The 19,568-nt window shown below is 36.6% G+C and overlaps 1 protein-coding gene across 3 annotated transcripts in view; it reads left to right on the top strand.

Moving 5' to 3' along the window:
- The first annotated feature begins 7,684 nt into the window (after positions 1–7,684).
- Positions 7,685–19,568, top strand: part of NEDD1 (NEDD1 gamma-tubulin ring complex targeting factor) — a 43,746-nt gene continuing 31,862 nt past the window's right edge. For 2 of the 3 annotated variants that reach the window (XM_088797390.1, XM_019732198.3), the window contains exons 1-5: positions 7,685–7,769; positions 9,589–9,732; positions 12,545–12,639; positions 16,499–16,615; positions 18,277–18,417. In XM_088797390.1, coding sequence (XP_088653516.1) covers positions 9,597–9,732; positions 12,545–12,639; positions 16,499–16,615; positions 18,277–18,417 — 489 coding nt within the window. In that variant the 5' untranslated portion in view covers positions 7,685–7,769; positions 9,589–9,596. Of the gene's footprint in view, positions 8,044–9,588; positions 9,733–12,544; positions 12,640–16,498; positions 16,616–18,276; positions 18,418–19,568 lie in introns of all 3 variants that reach the window. The other variant, XM_019732199.3, reaches the window with a different exon arrangement.

Genomic DNA, 19,568 nt, shown 5'->3' with positions numbered 1-19,568 from the left:
CGTGGGCACAGGATGCTCTGGCAGCACCCAGCAGGAAGGGGCAAGTTTCAGTCCCTGTCAACGGATCACATTGGAGGGAGGCAGAGGGACATGTTCTGAGCAGAAGCAGCAGCAAGGGCATAGGATAAACAGGGTGCTGCATGGCATATCTGGTCAGTAAGGTGGCAAGGGAAGAGCTGGGGACATCAGCATGAGGTGGTGGTGAAGGGCCTAGAGGGGCGTGCAAAGGAGTTTGGACTTTATTCTAAGAGTCTAGGTTTTAAGCAGAGCAGTCATGGGATCAGATTTGCATTTTATGAAAAGCACTGAGGTAGGAGTTTGGAGGATAGTTAGAGGGATAAACGACTGGAGACAGGAAAGCAAATTAGGAGGAGACTATTTCAACAATTCAGTCAAGAGTCAAAGGTGATCTAAATAAAGATAACAGCAGTAGGGATGGGGAGAAGTGGACAGATTTGAAAGATATCAATAAAACAGACTAGGTTTAGTGACTACCGATTTGGATGTTTGTGAGAAGGGGGAAAGACGAGAGGAAAGTCAGAATTGACTTGCCAATGTCTGATTTGAGCCCTTGGGAGCTAAGAGCTGTGGAAGAGGGAACGGTTTTGCAGAGAGGTGGTTTTGTGATCTAGAAAAGATGGTAGCAGTTGAGTGTAGGGGTCTGCACTCAGGTGAGATATTTAGACTGGAGATATTCATTCTTTATCCACTTGCTTATTCAACAGATAGGTATTGAGTGCTACTATATGTCAAGCACTGTTTTAAGCCCTGGAAATATAATGGCAAAACAAACATACAAATACCAACCCAAACAGGACAAATTTCCTATTCTTGTGGCACTCGCATTCCAGGAAAGAGACTAAACAAACCAAACAACAAGTAAATAAATGTATAATATGGCAAAATGTCAGCTGGTTACACGTATATGCTTCGAAGACAAATAAATTAGATTGAGAAGACAGAGTGATGAGATGTGGGGGATATTTTAGATAAGTTAATCCAGATGAAAGCATCGTTGAAGAGGTGATATTTGAGCACAAACCTGATTGCACTTCCAGAGGGAGCCATGGGAAAGTTCAAGGAAGAGTATGCAAGAAAAAGCATGTGGGGCTGCAGGGTCCCAAAGGGTAGTGGTGTTGTAGGGAAGGCATGGAAGAGAGAAGGGATGCAGATGTCCCTGTAATAGGACCTCAACCTGAAAACCTTAAATTCTATATATATATCATCTTGCTTCCTTATCCCCTTAGACTGTGTTAATTCCTTCTTCCATCATGACTTCCCAGCACTTGATAAATGTTAGAGCACTTTTGACTTTTTATTGCTAGTATTTGTTACCTTGGTATAGCCTTTTGTTCATCTTGGTGATTGAAATAACCCAGCACAGTTTGCTGGGAACTTGGAGGGCCCACAAATGTGTGTTGACAGAAAAACAATGACAAACGATGTGACCTTTTGGTATGTCTCTGAAAACTGCTAGAACACATATTGTCTGGTTACTCTGTCCTTTCTAAATGTTGATGCCTTAAAATAGGAATGGTTTCAATATTGCATTTAATTTTTTCTTTCTTTTAAAATTTAATTTAGTTACAAAAATCAGACATATTAGATTAAGTTAAAGAGAAGTACTCTTATTCATAATGACAAGGCTTAAATTAAAAGTAGTCCCTACCCATCACTGACTACAGCCCCAGAGGCAACCCTTTCAACTTTTTTTTGGTTGCTGTTTTTGGTATTCATCTCCATCTCTCTGAATAATAAGCTAATTCATGATTTTTTTCAATTTTAGGTTCTACCTGTTGACTTTACACCATAGAAGATGAGGAATCAGTTCTCGTAGCCCTCTCCTCCAGCCCAACACAGATGCACACTTCCCACATCCCTAACAACCCAACATAGAGTATTATAATTTTTGTCAAATTAACATTCCACGATCACTTTTTTATGACAATGTAAATATTATCCGTAGCAGAGTTATGTGATATATTATGGTTTCTATTTCCATTTTTCCTTTCTTGTACAACTTTGTTTCCATAGTATCAGTTTTCTGTTATTGTTTGGTTGGTTGGTTGGTTGTTTTTCTAGTTTTCTATATATTCAATCATGAATTAAGTCCATAACCTCCTCTCCCCCAGTTCTGTAAACCTCTTTTTGATATACTTAAACATGACAGAGGGGTGTGTGTGTGTGTGTGTGTGTGTGTGTGTGTGTGTGTGTGTGTATTTTTGACACTAGCCCTCCTTGAGCCTTTGACCTACTGTCTGAACTGGTTGCTCTTTAGGCCCAGTGACAGCTGCTGTCCTGGGATTTTCCTTCACCAACATCCTGGGGAGTCCCCTTACCTTTTTTATGCTGGATGCTGGGTGTTTGTCTCGTTCATTTTACTTCTTTGGTTTGGTGGAACATCCCCTTAAACAACTTCCTGATGGGTAGCATGGGAGGTAAATTTGCTGAGACTTTACATGTCTGAAAATGTTTTTATTCCTTCCTGATACTTGGATGATAATATGGCTAGATGATTTTAGGTTAAAATCATTTCCACTCAGAAATATGATGGTAGGGGCCTGCCCGGTGGCTCAGGCAGTTAGAGCTCCATGCTCCTAACTCCAAAGGCTGCCGGTTCGATTCCCACATGGGCCAGTGGGCTCTTAACCACAAGGCTGCCAATTCAATTCCTCGAGTCCCGCAAGGGATGGTGGGCAGCGCCCCCTGCAACTAAGATTGAACACGGCACCTTGAGCTGAGCTGCCTCTAGGATGGCTCAGTTGGTTGGAGCGCGTCCTCTCAACCACAATGGTTGCCGGTTCAATTCCCTCAAGGGATGGTGGGCTGCACCCCCTGCAACTGGTAACGGTGGCTGGACGTGGAGCTGAGCTGCGCCCTCCACAACTAAGACTGAAAGGACAACAACTTGACTTGGAAAAAAGTCCTGGAAGTATACACTGTTCCCCAATAAAAGTCCTGTTCCTCTTCCCCAATAAAATCTTTAAAAAAAAAAAAAAGAAATATGATGGTATTGTTCCATTGTCTTGTAAATTTTAGTGGTACTCTTAAGAATATAGAAGCCATTTTGATTCTTGAAACTTTGGTAACATCTTTTTCCTTTTTCATTTTTGAGAATATTAAAAATCTCTCTCAAGCCAGTGTTTTGAAATTAGACAATTAAGTATTTTGGTATGTCATTTAAAAAAATAATTAATTTTAGTTTTGTCTTATAGTTAAGGATATTACTTCATTAATGATCAGGAACCCTTGGTCACTGAGATTTAAAAAAAATATTGAGATATACTATACACACAATAAACTGTATAATTTAAAATATACCCTTTTATGAACTTTGACAGATGTATTGAAATGATCACAACAGTCAAGATGAAGAGCATTTCTAGCATCAACCACTGTGTCATTGACTCCTTATTTTTGATTCCTCCCTCCAGTTAGGAAAGTGCCACACTGCTTTCTGTCACCATGGATTGGTTTGCATTAAATCTAGACTGATATCCGGTGTAAGTCCTCTGACTTTGTCTTTTAAAAAAAAAATTATTTTGGCTAGGTCATTTGCATTCCAATATAAATTTCTGAATTAGCCTTTCAGTTTGCACACACACGAAATACACCTGCTGGAATTTTGTGGAGGTTAAGTTGAATAAGTAGATGGAAAAAATTAACATTCTAGCAATATTGTTTTTCATCTCATTAAAATGATATAACTATTTGTTTAGTTCTTTAACATCTCTCAGCAATATTTTATAGTTTTCAATGTATAATTATTGCATACTTTATTAAATTTATCTGTAAGTAATTCATGCTTTTGGATTCTATTGGAAATGGAATTGTAGTTTTTATTTCATTTTCCAATTGTTTATTGCTGATGTATAGAAATACTAGTCTATTTTTGTATATTGATTTAGGATAGGCTTGCTAAATTCACTTACTGGTTCTAGGAGGATTTTTCCATATTCCTTATGATTTTCCAGTATACATCATATTTTTGGCAAATAGAGTTTTACTTCTTCCTTTCTATTCTGTGTGTTATCTATCTATCTATCTATCTATCTATCTATCTATCTATCTATCTATCTATCTATCATCTACCTGTCTATTATTATTTATTTATTTATTCATTTGTTTGTTTGTCTTATCACACTGGCTAGGGCATACAGACGAATGTTAAATACATAGTAGTAGTGACACAGGGCATCCTTGTCTTATTCTAGATCTTAGGAGGAAAGCACTCAGTCTTTCATCATTAAATATAATGCTATCTGTGGGCTTTTCATAGATGTTCTTGAACCAGTTGAGGATGTTTCTTCCTTCTTACTCTTAGTTTGCTGAGAGCTGTTAATTATAAATAAATGCTGAATTTTTCAAATGCTTTTGTTTCATCTATTGACATAATTATATGGGCTATTTATCTTTATTTTGTTAATATGGTGAATTATGTTAAGAGATTTTTTAATGTTAAACCAACCTTACCTTTCTGGAACAAACCTTACTTGGTCATGATATATAATCCTTTCCATATGTTACTAGACTTAATTTACATATATATAATTTTTGTATCTATATGTGAGGGCTATGAGTCTACAGTTATTTCTTTGAATGTCTTTGTCTGGTTTTCGAATCAGAGAAATACTGTCCTTAAAAAAGTGAGTTTAGAAAATACCCCTCCCTCTTCTGATTTTGGAAAAATTTCATATTGTATTGGTATAATTTCTTTCTCATGTGTGTGATAGAGTTCAACAGTAAAGCCATCTGATCTTGGGGTTTTCTTTGTTATGAATTCAAATTTTGTAGTATATGTAGAACTACTCATATTATCTATTTCTTTTTGTCTCAGTTTTTATATATGTCTTCAAAATATTTGTTCATGTTGTTACCAGATTTATTAGCATAAAGTTGTTTATATTCTTCCCTTATTATCTTTTTAAATATTGTTGGTTCTATACTGATGGCCTCTCTTTCTATTTTCATGCTGATACTTCGTGTTTTTCTTCTTGATATTTGTAGCTAGAGGTTTATGAATTTTATTAATCATTTCAAATACTGTCCATTTGTTTTCAATTTCATTGTTCTGCACTCTAATCTTTACTTGTGTTTAATTTGTTCCTCTTTCTCTAAGTTCCTTATGAGAGAGCGTAGATCATCGATTTTGGATCTTTCATTTTTTTTGGTAATATAGACATTTAAACCTATATATTTCTGTCTAAGCACTGTATTAGCTGAATTCCATACATTTTTTATGTTGCTTTTTATTTATTCAGTTTAGATATTTTCTAATTTATGTGTGATTTGATTTCTTCTTTGACCTATGTGTTGTTTTGAAGTAAGGTTTTTTAATTTTCAGATATTTGGGGCTTTTCTAGATGCTTTATTGTTTTCTATTTCTATTTAATTCTATTGTGATCTGATAACATACTTTGTAAGATTTATTCTTTTAAACCTATTGAGACTTGTTTATGACAAGATAGTTCCAGAACCATGTAAGGTTTGACGAGGCTGTGGCACCAACAGGGAAGGAGGAGTGAGGTTAACATTTGGGTCTTTATGCAGTGTTTTGGCTCTTGACTATACAGCATAATGATTTACAGCAGTCTTTGTAGTCTTGTGGATCTGGGTTTAACTCCAGTCTATACCATTTCTTAACTGTGTGACCCTAGGCAAGTTACTTAATCTGTTTCTTCATATGTAAAGTGGGGACGTAGAATAGTATATACGAGGTTTAACAATTAAGTTCGGGAACTTATCCTAGAAAAAGTGCTACATATCTCATTGCTGAACATCACTATAGTCACTTTTGAAGTACTCCCCTTGAGAAACTATGCACTGATGCCAGCGCCTAGTCCACCTTCAAAGCAACTTTGGAACTCTTTTTCTGGGATGCCCATCAGAGCGGTCATTGTATTACCCTTGATGTCCTGAATGTTATCACAATGTCTTCCTTTCAACATTTTCTTTATCTTCGGGTAAAGAAAGAGGTCATTGGGGGCCAGATCAGGTGAGTAGGGAGGGGGTTCCAATACAGTTATTTGTTTACTGGCTAAAAACTCCCTCACAGACAGCGCCATGTGAATTGCCATGATGCAAGAGCCATGAATTGTTGGCGAAAACTTCAGGTTGTCAAACTTTTTCATGCAGCCATTTCAGCACTTCCAAATAGTAAACTTGGTTAACTGTTTGTCTAGTTGGTACAAATTCATAATAAATAATTCCTCTGATATCGGAAAAGGTTAGCAACATTGTTGCAACAAGTTCACAATCTTAATTGTCAGACTTCGTATGTGCTTTTAGAAAGATGAAATTATATATATATAGTATATATATATAGTATGCATATACATATTATATATATCATATCTATACACACATATAGTATTTAGTAAAGTATGTGTTCAATGAATAATATATATTGTTATATTTGCTCTTATATAATATATAATATGTATATATGATATATATTATTATATCATATGTTGCTTCATATATTCTAATTTTCCTGCTGGCTTCAAAGTTTTAGAGATTTAATTAACTGTCTTTTCTTTTCCCCGTTTGCCCTGATTGTCCCTGTCCTCACTCCCTTACTCTATTTTCTCATTTTTCAATTTTTGGCTCTCACTGCTGTCAAAATTTAATAACCTCAAGAACTGCAAATCATACAATTAAGGTAGTTGCTGCTTGCTATCTTTCTCCTTTTGAGACTCACCATCAATCTTTATAACTTGGCTAGGACTCCCATTTCCACTCTAAAAAACTGCACGTTAACAGTTTTTCAGTTATTTGCAATATGGGTACAAATAACTGGGGCTTATACACCCAGCTTTGAAAGACACTCCAGATGTACTTGGATGACAGAATAATAACACTGTTTGCAGAAGAAATGCCCTATATTTATTGTAAGTATTCTCAGCAAAAATTGTCAGTAGAGCTTATAAGAGGCCCTGGTAGAAGGGGCATTTGAAAACTCAGTTCAGCTCTTTTTGCACTCTGAGAAGCATCCCCTTCAGAATTACCAACCAGATGATGTTTAATGTTCCTGACTCAGCAGCGTGATGTCGAAAAAATATCGTGAGTTTAAAGTCAGATAACTCAGATGCTTACACTTTGGGTTATCTCTTAGCCTCTCTGAACATGTTTCCTGATTTGTAAATTGTGGTATTAACCTGCTCTCCACGGTTTCCTCTTCAGGAAAGCGTATCCTATACCACATCCATGTTCATTCCCCTTATTTGGGACTTTCATACATCATATACCTTTCCTTTGAAGCAATTGTCACAATTTCACTTTTCATTGACGTATGTAATTATTTATTAATATCCACCTCCTATACTGGATTGTACGCTCCACGGAGCCAGGGACCATAAGCGATTACTGTACCCCTGTACTCCTAGGCTGAACCCATCACCTTTCACTCCGAGTCAAGCACAGTGCCTGGCACAGAGTAGGCAATCAGGGAACAAATGAATGACAAAGGTGTAGCAGCTTGTGGCCCGCACGCTGTAGGTGGCGTGTGGAGGAATCCGCCCAGGCCCGCAATTCCCGCCCTTGCATAGGGATAACATCCCCAGCAGCGGCCCAGGGCTGCCCCAGGATCGGCCCCTGCACCACGCCCTACCCCGCCATCGCCAGCCACAGAGCCTGGGGCTGAGCCTCGTCAGCTGACGCCATTTGGGGGTGGGACTTCCGGCCGTCGAAGTTTAACAGTCCGGGCGGGAGCCGGAAGCACAGCGCCGGAGCGGGCCGTGCCTTGGCCCCCGGTGTTCCGCGGCTGAGAGGTGAGGTTCCGGGGGGGCTGGGGTCAGCTGGCGGTCGCCCACCGTGTCCTTGCACGTTCCCGAACCCCGTCCGCCCTCCGGCCACTTCAGGGGGCGGGTCGGAGGTCCCGGGACTCCCTACGCCTGGGCTGGTCCCGCGCTCCGGACGGTTGCCGGGCAGGGGCGCGGCGGAGCGTTTGGCGCGGAAGTTCCCGGGAGCCGCGGGCCGGGGTCGCGCACCTCTCTGCCCGCGACGGCCTCCTGCTTGTCCTGAGAGCTGGCCGGGGTCGCCGGGGTAGGTTGGTGGTGGCTCTGCGGGTGATGTGCTGCGTCTGAAAAGTTTACAGCTTCACAGTCTGCCTCCCCTTTTGTAAACTTCTCAAATACGACTCGTTTAATAGGCGCTCGAATGCATTTTACAGGGTAACCCCAGTTGCGCAAGTCTCCTGCAAGTAAAACGCATTTTTGGTGAATGAACTTCGGGGAACTTTTATTTGTTTAAACTAAGTGTTGTACTAGAGTTGTTTCGTGTACCTGTTATCCGCAAATCGGGGGCTGGCGGTCTGGTACCGCCTGTGTCCTGACAGCTCCCTTTCGGTGGGACCCACTTTGAAAGGCTGATATAATGCTTCTTCCTTAATTGTGCCCAGTACTCAGAAGACTGAGGTAGGTGGGCAGATGGTCCCCTTCATCTGTCCACTCTCAGAGAACGAAACACATTAAATGACTTGGCCAAAGTCACTGTCAACTAACCTCCGGGGCACTTAGTTTGAACCCACTTTTTCTGAGCCCTGGCTTAAGTGATCTCCCCACTACTCCACAGCACGCAACAGGAATGGTGTAAAAGTTAGTGAAAACATCTTTCACTTGTGTTTACTGGGTTTAGAGATCGCCTTTCCAGCATTATATTGTTCCTTGAGTAGGGAACCAAAAGTGCACGTTACCACATGTTAAGGCATCAGATCCAAACCCTGTCAGGTGACTGTAAGGACTTTTAGTAGCACTGGATTATCTGATGAATGAAGCATAATGAATCACATAACTGACTTTTCTAGTGAACAAGTTTTGGCCTTTTTATAAACATTAAAAAAAATTTTTTTGTCTCTTGAGAATCAAAGGGCCCTATAATTTATTATCCTTCTAACTTGTCCTTTGAAATAGGGTATACTGGACATAAATGCGATGTTTTATTGATGACTTGGGAACCTGTGACGTTACACGCTATGCTATACTCTTGCACTGTCCACACCAGGAAGGCTAGGATGTATCTCTAGTTCCCCTTCCCTTCCTCCCATGTATTTTTGAGCATTTTTTCTGACCTGTCATACATTACTATTTGCTATTCTTTAAAGTATCTGCCTCGAGTAATTTCCATGCTTTCTTGCCTTCTGGATTGCCTTAGTTGGTGAAATCACTTTGCCAGAATTCTGTGTTTGAAGTATATATTGTGAATAAATAACATGAGTGAGGGTGTTATAGACCAAGAATTGGTATAGGGACTTGGTGACGTCTCCTTTGGCTGTATTTTTAATTTTGGAGTTATTTGAAAAAATTGGAGTGACTACAGGAGGGCTCCAGTTTATCACACAGGTTTAAAAAGATGAGGAGCTTACCTAGCCAACACTTATTTGTGAATACCTACTGTGTGCCAGGAATGTTTCAAGACTGGTAGTAAACAAGACAAAATCCCTGTCCTCAGGATTTTGTGGTGAGCACACTCTGGAACAAGTGGATAAATGCCACTTGTTTGAGATTAGATGCTTCATTTTCACTTTTTTTTTTTTTTTTTTTTGCCTATCCTTAATTGTTTTTAAAATATATTGTCTTAAACTATTTATAGGTGCAGTCATGCAGGAAAACCTCAGATTTGCTTCGTCAGGAGATGATATTAAAATATGGGATGCTTCATCTATGACATTGGTGGATAAATTCAACCCACACACTTCACCACATGGAATCAGCTCAATGTGTTGGAGCAGCAATAGTATCCTTTTTTTTTTAATAACCACTTTTTGTTAGGTTAAACAACCAGTATCAATGGAACTTTTGCATGCCACCCATAATGAGAAGTATATTTGCATACCTGTGAACGACAGATAAAAAGGAACAGAAGTTTAAAAATCAGTATATCATGTGAATGCACACTGATACTCTTTGTTGATATCATTTTTAAAAATTTTAGTTGCGGACCACTACATTGAAAAACATTGATATATATATTTGTGTAAATAAATTACTGGATCCAGACCATAGAATTAGTTTTCTTATCAAAAGTTCGTTATTGAATCAAATAGAATAAGGTAGGTAATGGTAAGAAAAATTCTGAAAGGTTTTGCAATGAATTTTTGCATCTGCATTCGGATATTTGTTGATCTGGTTTGGAAATTAAAGACAGAACTCAAAGGCAGAGGCAAAGTTTGGGGGAGGAGATAAAAATTAAAATTGTCCAACCATCCGCATCTTATGTACTTTCGTATTTCTGTTCCTTTCTATGATGAAAATAGTCTCATTTTCCAAACATTATTGATATTGAATTTTTCTAAGCTTTTTATGTTTCTGATTCATACCCTCCCTGTCTTAGTAAGCTCCCATATGTGGATAAAATAAATGAGGCAGTGAAGCTTGTAAATCAGGATTTCTCAGCCTCCCATTATTGTCATTTTGGCCCAGATAATTTTTTGTTATAGGGACTGTCCTGTGCATTATAAGATGTTAAGGAGTCTTTCTGGCCTCTCTTTACCAGAGGTCAGTAGCCCCCAGTTGAGAACCACTGCTATAAACAAAATACTCCTCACTTTTTATATGAGCATGTTCTGTATACTTGGTATGCTTGAAATTATCATTCTTTTGTAGAACTGCTACACTATTGTTTAAACAACAAATTAGGTTTTAATGTTTCTCATGTTATCAGTACCAAATAATTTATATTCTGCTTCCTGATGAAAGTAAAAATATTAAAGCTTTAAAATGTGACTGATTCATAAACAAAAACATTAGAGGTTTTCATGCATAACCTAATTGTTCTTGCAAATATGTAACAAAAAGGACGAATTTTCTTATTGAATTAAATTTACCTCTTCATCGTTCCTTGATTTGGTATTATAGTAGCAAAATAAATTACTTTGGTATTATATTAATCAAACTCAAGGTGAAGCAACTACATTTTTTAAGGACTTTCCAGATATGTAGTGGGGGAAAATATTTTAAAGAGAGTGACAAATAATGTGAGGTAGCATCTCTCTATTACTGAATTTTTATTATGTTTAGAGTTTAATTTTCCCAGTTACTTACAGTATAAGAGAAAAATAGCAATTCTTACTAAGTATGTTATTTATTTTTTTATTCCAAGGAGTTTTATTAAGAGTTGGCATTTACTGATAAACCACTTAATGGTCTCTCAACAAAACTGATGTGTCTGTGAGGAGGTATCGTATGACCTTTGAAATTTGGTCTTATTTTTGTATAGTTTTCTTATACAGTGGATGTGCACTGGAAGCCTTATTCTTATATAATTCTTGTATAATCCTATTCCTAATGAGGCTTTGATCCCTTCCATGGAGGTTAGTTACTGAAGAAGGACTTACCAGAGACTTAGGGCCCATGTGGCATAGATTCCAAAGATGGGGTTAATAGTGAGGTGCCAGGGAGATTTGTTTTCGGGTGTTTTTGTTTTTGGTCCTCGAGGGAGTGTTACTCGTTTTCTCATGACTTCCAAAACTACATGAGAAATAAAAAGGAGTTACTATTTTACCCTCTCATATTCTTTCAGTTTTTTCTTTTCAATATTCTCAGAAGAAAAGTAGCAGTGAACAGAAGAAGCCAAGGAAAGAGACATGATTTATTTTTCTCAACGCCGGAATATCTAGGTGGAAAAGATTTTGTTTAAATTGTGTATAATAATAAAATCACAATCCACGATTTGTTCACAAAATATGTGAATGTTTTGCAAGTCATCAAAAAGGAGTGCAGTTAGAACTGCTTATTAAAAAGCATTGATTTGAACTTCTGATAATTTGTTAGGACTTGCAAAATCAGACTCTTGTTTTTGGTTGCATTATTGTATTTAATCATTTTAGTTTAAAAATACCTAAATTAAATTGTTTTGTGTTTACTGATTGTTCCGTTTATAATTTGTAAAATAAGGTAAATACAATTTTAAATTAAATTTTAAAATAATTAAATAATTTGAAATTACTAAGTTTAATTTAAAACTTCCATAGCATAAATAGTTGCTATTTAACCACATTTATTTATATTTGCTATATTTACTGTAATATTCTTAGTACATTTAATATTGAAACATTCTATTACAAAAATTCTAGTTCTGAGAAAATGCCAAATTTCATTTGGGACAAATAGGAGGCTAATGTGGATATTTGCTTCCTAGCTTAAGTCAGTACTGAGCACCGTGTTAATAACTATCTTGAATAGCATTTATAGATGAAAAGGGTGATTCGTATTTGCTGATGTTGCTTTTATCATGTTCGCATTCTTAAAGGATAAAATTAGACCTCCTGGCCTACTCTTTGAAAATGGAGTAGTATTTCACATGGGTTAAATAGCTTTCAAGTGATAGCAAAGCCAGAAAGGATAGTTCTTCCCTGTGGTGGTAGTCAAAAGAATTAGCCTTGTAATTAGTAACCTGAGCCATTTGTGACAGCTAATGCATAAGCTATGTTCATTTGCTTTTCTTTGTAGGTTAGTGTGCTTGCTTTGATCATCACAATTCTTATATTAATTAATCTAGTGCTAGAGATGCTCATGGATTGTTTTATGCTCCATAACTTTTCATTTAGATAACTTTCTAGTGACAGCATCTTCCAGTGGTGACAAAATTGTTGTTTCAAGTTGCAAATGTAAACCTGTACCACTTTTAGAGCTTGCTGAAGGGGTAAGTAATTTTTTTTTAAAGCTTTAAAAAAAAACCAACCAGTTCTTCTTGGGTGGTAACTGCTTATTTTTTTATGGTGATTGCAAATATAAAGGTCTTTAAAAGCATTTTTAACCTAAGCTCAAAATAATACAGTAACAGTTACAGGTGAGACAGGTACGAAACATCGTTAGGTAAAATAATACTGGATCCTAGGGGAGCAGTCAAGGACTTCGATTTTGTCAACTAGGCACTTGCTTTTTCCATTTTCCATGTGTGGAAGGGTCCCTGGTTTTGCTGCCTTTTTTAGGACCAAGTCCCACCGAGGTCACTAGGTTGATTTGACTGTAGAGCCCTAATGATGTAGCCCCGCCCTCACTGACACTGGGCTCAGGACCATCAGCTAAAGACTGCTGTCTGATGGTAGCTTTCCGCTTTTGCCTTTGTTTACATGGCACTGAGGAGCCTGCCCGAGCCTCCAAGCTCTCCTGGAACCAGATGGCTTTGTCAAAAGTGGCTTTGGTCCCAGAGCATTTAAATGAAGCTCTAGCTGCCTATTTTCTTATTCTTTTGTTTTATAAATTAATCCCTCTGATTCAGGATAATGCTGGCTTCCTCATTTCCAATCACACAGACTTCTTGAAAGCTATTGCTTTTTTTTAAATAAGGTCTGATTAAAAAGGTACAAGTAGTTGGTACCTTGTTCTTTTTTTAAGTTTCAAAGTTTTCATAGCAGACCCTAAATCATTATGAATTGTCTTAATTTTACACACCGGAATAGGTAAAGGAGACCAATTAGAAAGAACACAGCAGGAAATGGAATATTAGCTCATCTACTTATAAAGGTATCTGGTGGGATTGATTCAAGCATGCAGCTCACCTACGTTGGAGGCTGGGCCAGAGAGGATGTCTGCTAAGGGTAGAAATGGAGTTTGAGTTACTCTACCTATTCAAGCCCAATTAAGTAAAATTGCAGCAGAGAGCGTTCCTGGTCAATCAAAGTCAAAGTGTATTCTTCAAGGGCAGGCTAAATATCTTAGTCATCTTTGGAGAGTTAAATCCCAGCAAAGGTGTCAACAAATGTTTGTTTAATTAAATATCAAAATCAAAACCGTTTTGATTTCCACTTCCATCACAATATATATTGTGCTCCTTTTATGCATTATGCTTTAGAACCAGTTTGGAACCTTTTCTGTTATTAAAATATGAAAATAACATGATATTCACAAATGTGACACAATTTATTCTAAAGATTTTGTGAATATTGCACATCTGTTGCTATAGTTCTCTTTCCCATAGTTAAGAAATCACATCAGAATGCAGGTGGATGGAAGTGAGGTCATTATGGTTATAATTTGAATCTGCTTTAATTACAGAAATATTTTGCAAACGTTGGTTCTGTAGCCTTGATTGGTAATTTCTTATAACATATTAGTGTGTCTATAACCTTTGTTTTGTAAGATCTAAGTACTATTACTCATGTGCCATTTGAGATATTAGACCTTTCCTACATGGGAAAATAAGATTCTGGATTACTTTAACATTATTTTTAGAGTAGAACTTCAAGTTCATACTTATTTTCTTTGATTTTATATTTTATTTCTTTAAAGAAGACAGATTGGAATTAACAGTGTAATAGTGGATATGATAGGCTACTATATAACCTAGAAATTTGACCAGCTTTATTTTTAGATTTTGAAAACTGCACCCATTGCTTGTGTCTTGGGGTACAGTATTCTTGTAAAAACCATATAATTTCTATTAGTTATTTAAGTTCATTAGCTACATTAATAATATATTAACATAAAAAAGGTCTTCAATTCATCGGGGTAAGCCAGCTATAAATATTAGCTTTTGTTCTGAGTCCTTAAGAATAATTTGAGTTGTTTTTGACAATTAGAATCCTAATACATTGATCTTTGATTGACACTATTCTTGTCTGTTTTCATTAAACGTTATTTTTATAGCTCTTAACAAACTGTCCTGATTTGCAGTGATAACCAGATCTTATTACTCTGTTTTGACCAAAGTCAGTTCCTAGTATGGTGCCTAGAAGAGAATTATATCAACTATACTGAAACATTGCTGCAGTGTGCTCCTGATATTTTTATGTGTTAGTAATTTTGACTCTTGGTCAGAGTTTGAGAGTATAAGAAACCTTGGGGTGGGGGGCCATCTCCAGCCTTTTAAAAATCCGGTGCTCTCTTGAGCAGAGGATGTTTATGAGATGCCTGGACTCTCAAATTAGGAACAGTAGATCTAGTCCTCATCTCTCATTTCTCAGATGAAGAAATGTAGGCTCAGAACGGTGAGATGATTTACTTAAACCTATAAAGCTTGCCTTTTAACTTTTTAACTAAGCCACAAAAATGTTTCCTTTGGAATTCATTTCTCTATTTTTTTCCCATGGCATTCAACTCAAAGTGACCCGAAGGTTAAATGGAAAAAAACATGTAATGTTGTGTTCTGCTGTGTAGCATAGTTACGGATTGACACCACCAGAGAGGTGACACTCACAGATAATGATCATTGTGAGAAAAACTTGATAACCTCTGTATTTTTAGCCATTAATTTTATCAGTATTTATTGAGCATGGATATGGTCTTTGCTCTAAAGAAATTGATAGCCTGGTGGAAGACAGACAATAAACTAGTAAACTGAATACCCTGATAGTCATAACTTGTTATGCAGAGAACTAAAATAAAATATTGAGATAGCAAGTTACATTAGGTGGCCAAGGGAAGTCTCCTGAGTCGGGAGGTGGCATGTAAGTTGCTGTCTGTTGCCCAGAAGAAGCCATTCAGCCAGGCTTCAAGAAATTTAATTTTCCAGGCAAAAATAGCTGCCTTGAAGCTGTAAGGCAAATACAGAGTTGTTCTGTTGAGGGAACGGAAGAAGGTCATTGTGGCTGGAGAATTAGTGGGTGAGGAGGAAACTGGTGAGAGGTGAGGTAGGACGGGGCCAGATGAATAGGGCTTTGAAAGCCAGGTTAATGAGTTCAGAATTTATTCTGGGGCTGATTAGAAGCCATTGAAGATTTGTAGATGGGAGAGACGTGATCTGATTTACATTTTTTAAAGGTGACCCTACTTAGAGCATAGAATGTAGGCAAGTAGGAGTGGCAGCAGGACAACCAGTTGGGAGGCTGCTACTGTGGTTTGGGAGGCAGGGTTAGATTAGGGTGTCCCCGTAGGAATAGCGATAAAGGGAGGCCCATGTGGGATTTATTTTAGTGTTGGAGTTTAGAGAATTTATGATAGATTGCAGGGAAGGTGAATGAGGAATTGGGTAATTTTGGACTTTTACCTTGAGAAACTGAATGCATGGTGTCTTTACAGACGGGGAAAAGTGTAGAGTCAAGTTGTGATGACCTGATACTTGAGACTTGGGCTCCTTAGGGTGGAGATTTGCTGTGAGGCTTTGGGCAAGTCTCTTGTCCTCTTTATAAAGCTCTCCCCAGCTGTAAAACGAGGAGCTTGGCCATCCTTAAAGTTCCCTCTGCCTTTAGTGTTTTCTGAGCTGTTGGTTGGTTCTAATTCAAGACACTCTGTGGAAGTGCAGAGCCGGTGTTAGTAAGGAGAGATGTTAAGGGCAAGTAAGCCCTGAGGGGAGGCCAAGATTTGCTGTTTCCTAAGCTCCCTCTGCCGCCTCTGTTCTGTGGAAGATCACGAATCTAGTTGATTTCCTTGAAACTTTTTTGAACTCATTACCAGCTCTTGGATCCATGTGGAAGATGATGAAATGTGAATCTTTAGTATAAATAGCATGTGTATAGCATTTAATTCAACAAATACTAAGTGTTACTTACTAAGTGTTGGAGGATACTTCAAAGTCATATCTGGGCCTATTAAATTAAGGTAACTTTTTTTTTCTTTAATAGCAAAAGCAGACATGTGTCAGTTTGAATTCCACATCTATGTATTTGGTAAGCGGAGGCCTAAATAACACTGTTCATATTTGGGATTTAAAATCAAAAAGAGTTCATCGATCTCTTAAGGTAAGCATCTTGTTTTCTTTTAATCTTTACAGAAATTGGTATCTCACAGTGTGTTTAGTTACCAAACTTTTCTTTTAATTTTGAGCATTTATGATAAAAATAAAATGCTTCGTTACCAAAGTACATAACTAATTGTAATAGTGGGAAATCGAATCTTTCACCTTTGGATCCCTTCTCTGCAGTGCTTTCTGGTAACAACACAACTTCTGGCACTTGGTAGGGCCTTAGTAAATGTTTACTGAGTGACTTATTTCCACAGAAATAAGAAAGACACTTGCCTCTTTACGAGTACAAAGTCATATAGAAATTGTATTAGACCTCGTGTTCTTAATTTCCCAAATGGGAACAATGCTCTCAATGTCTACTCTTTGGTTTTTTTCTTCTTATCAGACATTTTTTTCCTCAGGATAGCAGTTGTTTCTTTGATTTAGAAAAGGAATAAAATGTAAAGATACTTCCAAACATGCGTGAAACAACTTTTTCAACCACTTGAAAATGTTGTCATATAAGTAGAATATTATAGTTACTATTCTTCATAGTACGTTAATGTAATTATTAAATACAAAGGTTACTTTATTTCCATTAAGATCTGACAGCAAACTGTTAAAAACTGTACCCCTAATCCTGATCACTTTTCTGTGTTCCTGCTAGATCGCTCTAATTCGATGTTGGAAAACATAGTCCTTGTGAACTCATTTTATTTAAAACCAAACAAGTTTTATTTCCACAAAGTGGATTCTCCTTTGGATTTGAGAGCCTAATAATAGAGGGAGGCTTTGGAATTTGACCGGCAATTGAATCCTGGCTCTATCACTTACCAGTTATAGGAGCTTGCTCAGGTTTCTTAACCTTTCTGTGCCTCATTTAGTTAACTCATCTATAAAATGGGAAAAAAATAACCTTGCCTCCAGGATTGTTCTAAGGATTAATAATAATAATAATAATAATAATAATAACAACAACAACAACAACAACAACATATAAAGCTCCCAGCATTAGTAGGTATTCAGCAATTAGAAGCAGCTGCTATCATCTCTCAAGCATACCTTGCTCATTCTGGCTTTGGGGCTTTTGTTTTTTGCTCTCTTCCATTTTGTAGTGTCTGGTTCCTTTCCCCTTCACCTAACTTATATTTATCCTTTCTTTAATGTTGAACTCAAGCTTTACGTCTTCATAAAGCTTCCTCTATCAACTCAGTTTACAGGGATGCCTCTTGCTCTTTCCACACTTTGCCTCTGTCATTCACTTAACATTTGTTCTGCCTTTTTCATGTTAATTTAAATGTCCTGTCTTTCAGTTGAGCAGTAATACTCTCAAGGGCAGGGATTCTCATGATAGTCAACTTGCAATAAATGTTATTTGTTAGTGGAAGTGAATTTTTTAAGGTAGACATAATGCGATTTAGAAAATTACCATTCCTTTCTGTCTTTTGTTTCAGTCTGATCATTATTATGGTTATGAAAAATAAATCTCTGTTCCCTGAGAAGGCTTCGTGTTAATCAGATAGCTTCCTGCTTGAGTACTTTTTTTTTAGGTTATTTGAGGAAAATGTTAAAGCAAATTTTAGATTGACAAATAATATTTATAAAACATGAAATCTACAAAAATGTAGTTTGAATGTTATATGGCACTGTACTTACTTTCATTTTTTTTTCTTACAGGATCATAAAGATGAAGTAACTTGTGTAACATATAATTGGAATGATTGCTACATTGCTTCTGGATCTCTCAGTGGTGAAATTATTTTGCACAGTGTAACCACTAATTTATCTAGTACTCCATTTGGTCATGGTAGTAACCAGGTACAGTATGGGTTTATTCAAAATAAAGTTGATAAGATAAATGTTGAATTGTTGTATGTAAGATGGTGAATTTTAAGTTTTTTAAATTAAGTATTTTAAATTTGCATTTAGCTTGCTTGAAAAACTTACATCTAGCTACTTTTTAATGGTAGTGTTTAAAAATGTTAAAATTACAAGCTAATTCATACTTGATTAAGGTGCTTAAGTTCAATTAGACCATTGAATATTCATCTGCTCTTAGAATATAACTATATATAACAAAATACAAATAGTGTTAATAGGTTAATTAATCTTTCTGTGACATTACAGTTATAAAGTGTTGCATAGCTCCAAATGTGTCAGCTACAAGAAAGGTTCATAAATATTCTGGTGGACATGGGGTAATTGAGTGTGTTTAGGCACAGGGTAAATTGAGTTTTGTTTTTTGGTTGTTTAAGTACATGATAGTTAATGTATCAAAGCTTATTCATGTATTTCAGGGTAATGTAGAAGTGCTTAGGGAAATTTTTTACAAAGTAAAATTAGTCAAATTTTTTTTTTCTTTATAAAAACATTAGTCTATAAAATTCTTGAAAGAATAAATTTAGTTTCTCAAGAAATCTAATTCTTGGCTAACTTGCCATGAAATTCCTTCACAGAAATTTTCAATTTTTTAATCCTTCCTTTTTATTACAATCATTTTGGCCATAATTTACTATTCGATAAAAGGCGGGAGCTCCTCACTTTTGAAAAGCAATTTTTAAAATCATTATTTGAATAGTATATATTTAGTGTTTAAGGAAAATTTAATGGATATTAAAAATTCAAAGAAAAAAGTCTTCCCAAGTTTTGTATGTATTGGGAATAACAGAGATACACATATAAATTATAATATAGGTGATATAAAACAATCTTACGGTGGTTCAAAACAGTGAGAGAAAACTATCTGATTGGGAATAAAATAGGGAAAATTGGAGGGTAGAGGATTTTAGCTCTGTCTAAGCCTTAATTGTTTTTTTGTTTTGTTTTTACTACACTATAAACTGTCCTCTTTGGCAGTTACTTGATTTTAACTTATGTTAGGGTTAACTCTTTCCATGCCTGCACTATAGTTGGAACCATATCTTATTTTCTTTGTCCTCAGCTATCCAACTTTGTGCCTTACATGGAAA

Source organism: Rhinolophus sinicus, chromosome 1 (assembly GCF_057876585.1).
Source record: "Rhinolophus sinicus isolate RSI-liver-muscle chromosome 1, RSI-T2T, whole genome shotgun sequence".
NCBI lineage: Eukaryota > Metazoa > Chordata > Mammalia > Chiroptera > Rhinolophidae > Rhinolophus > Rhinolophus sinicus.
This window is presented reverse-complemented; position numbering and strand designations above follow the sequence as displayed.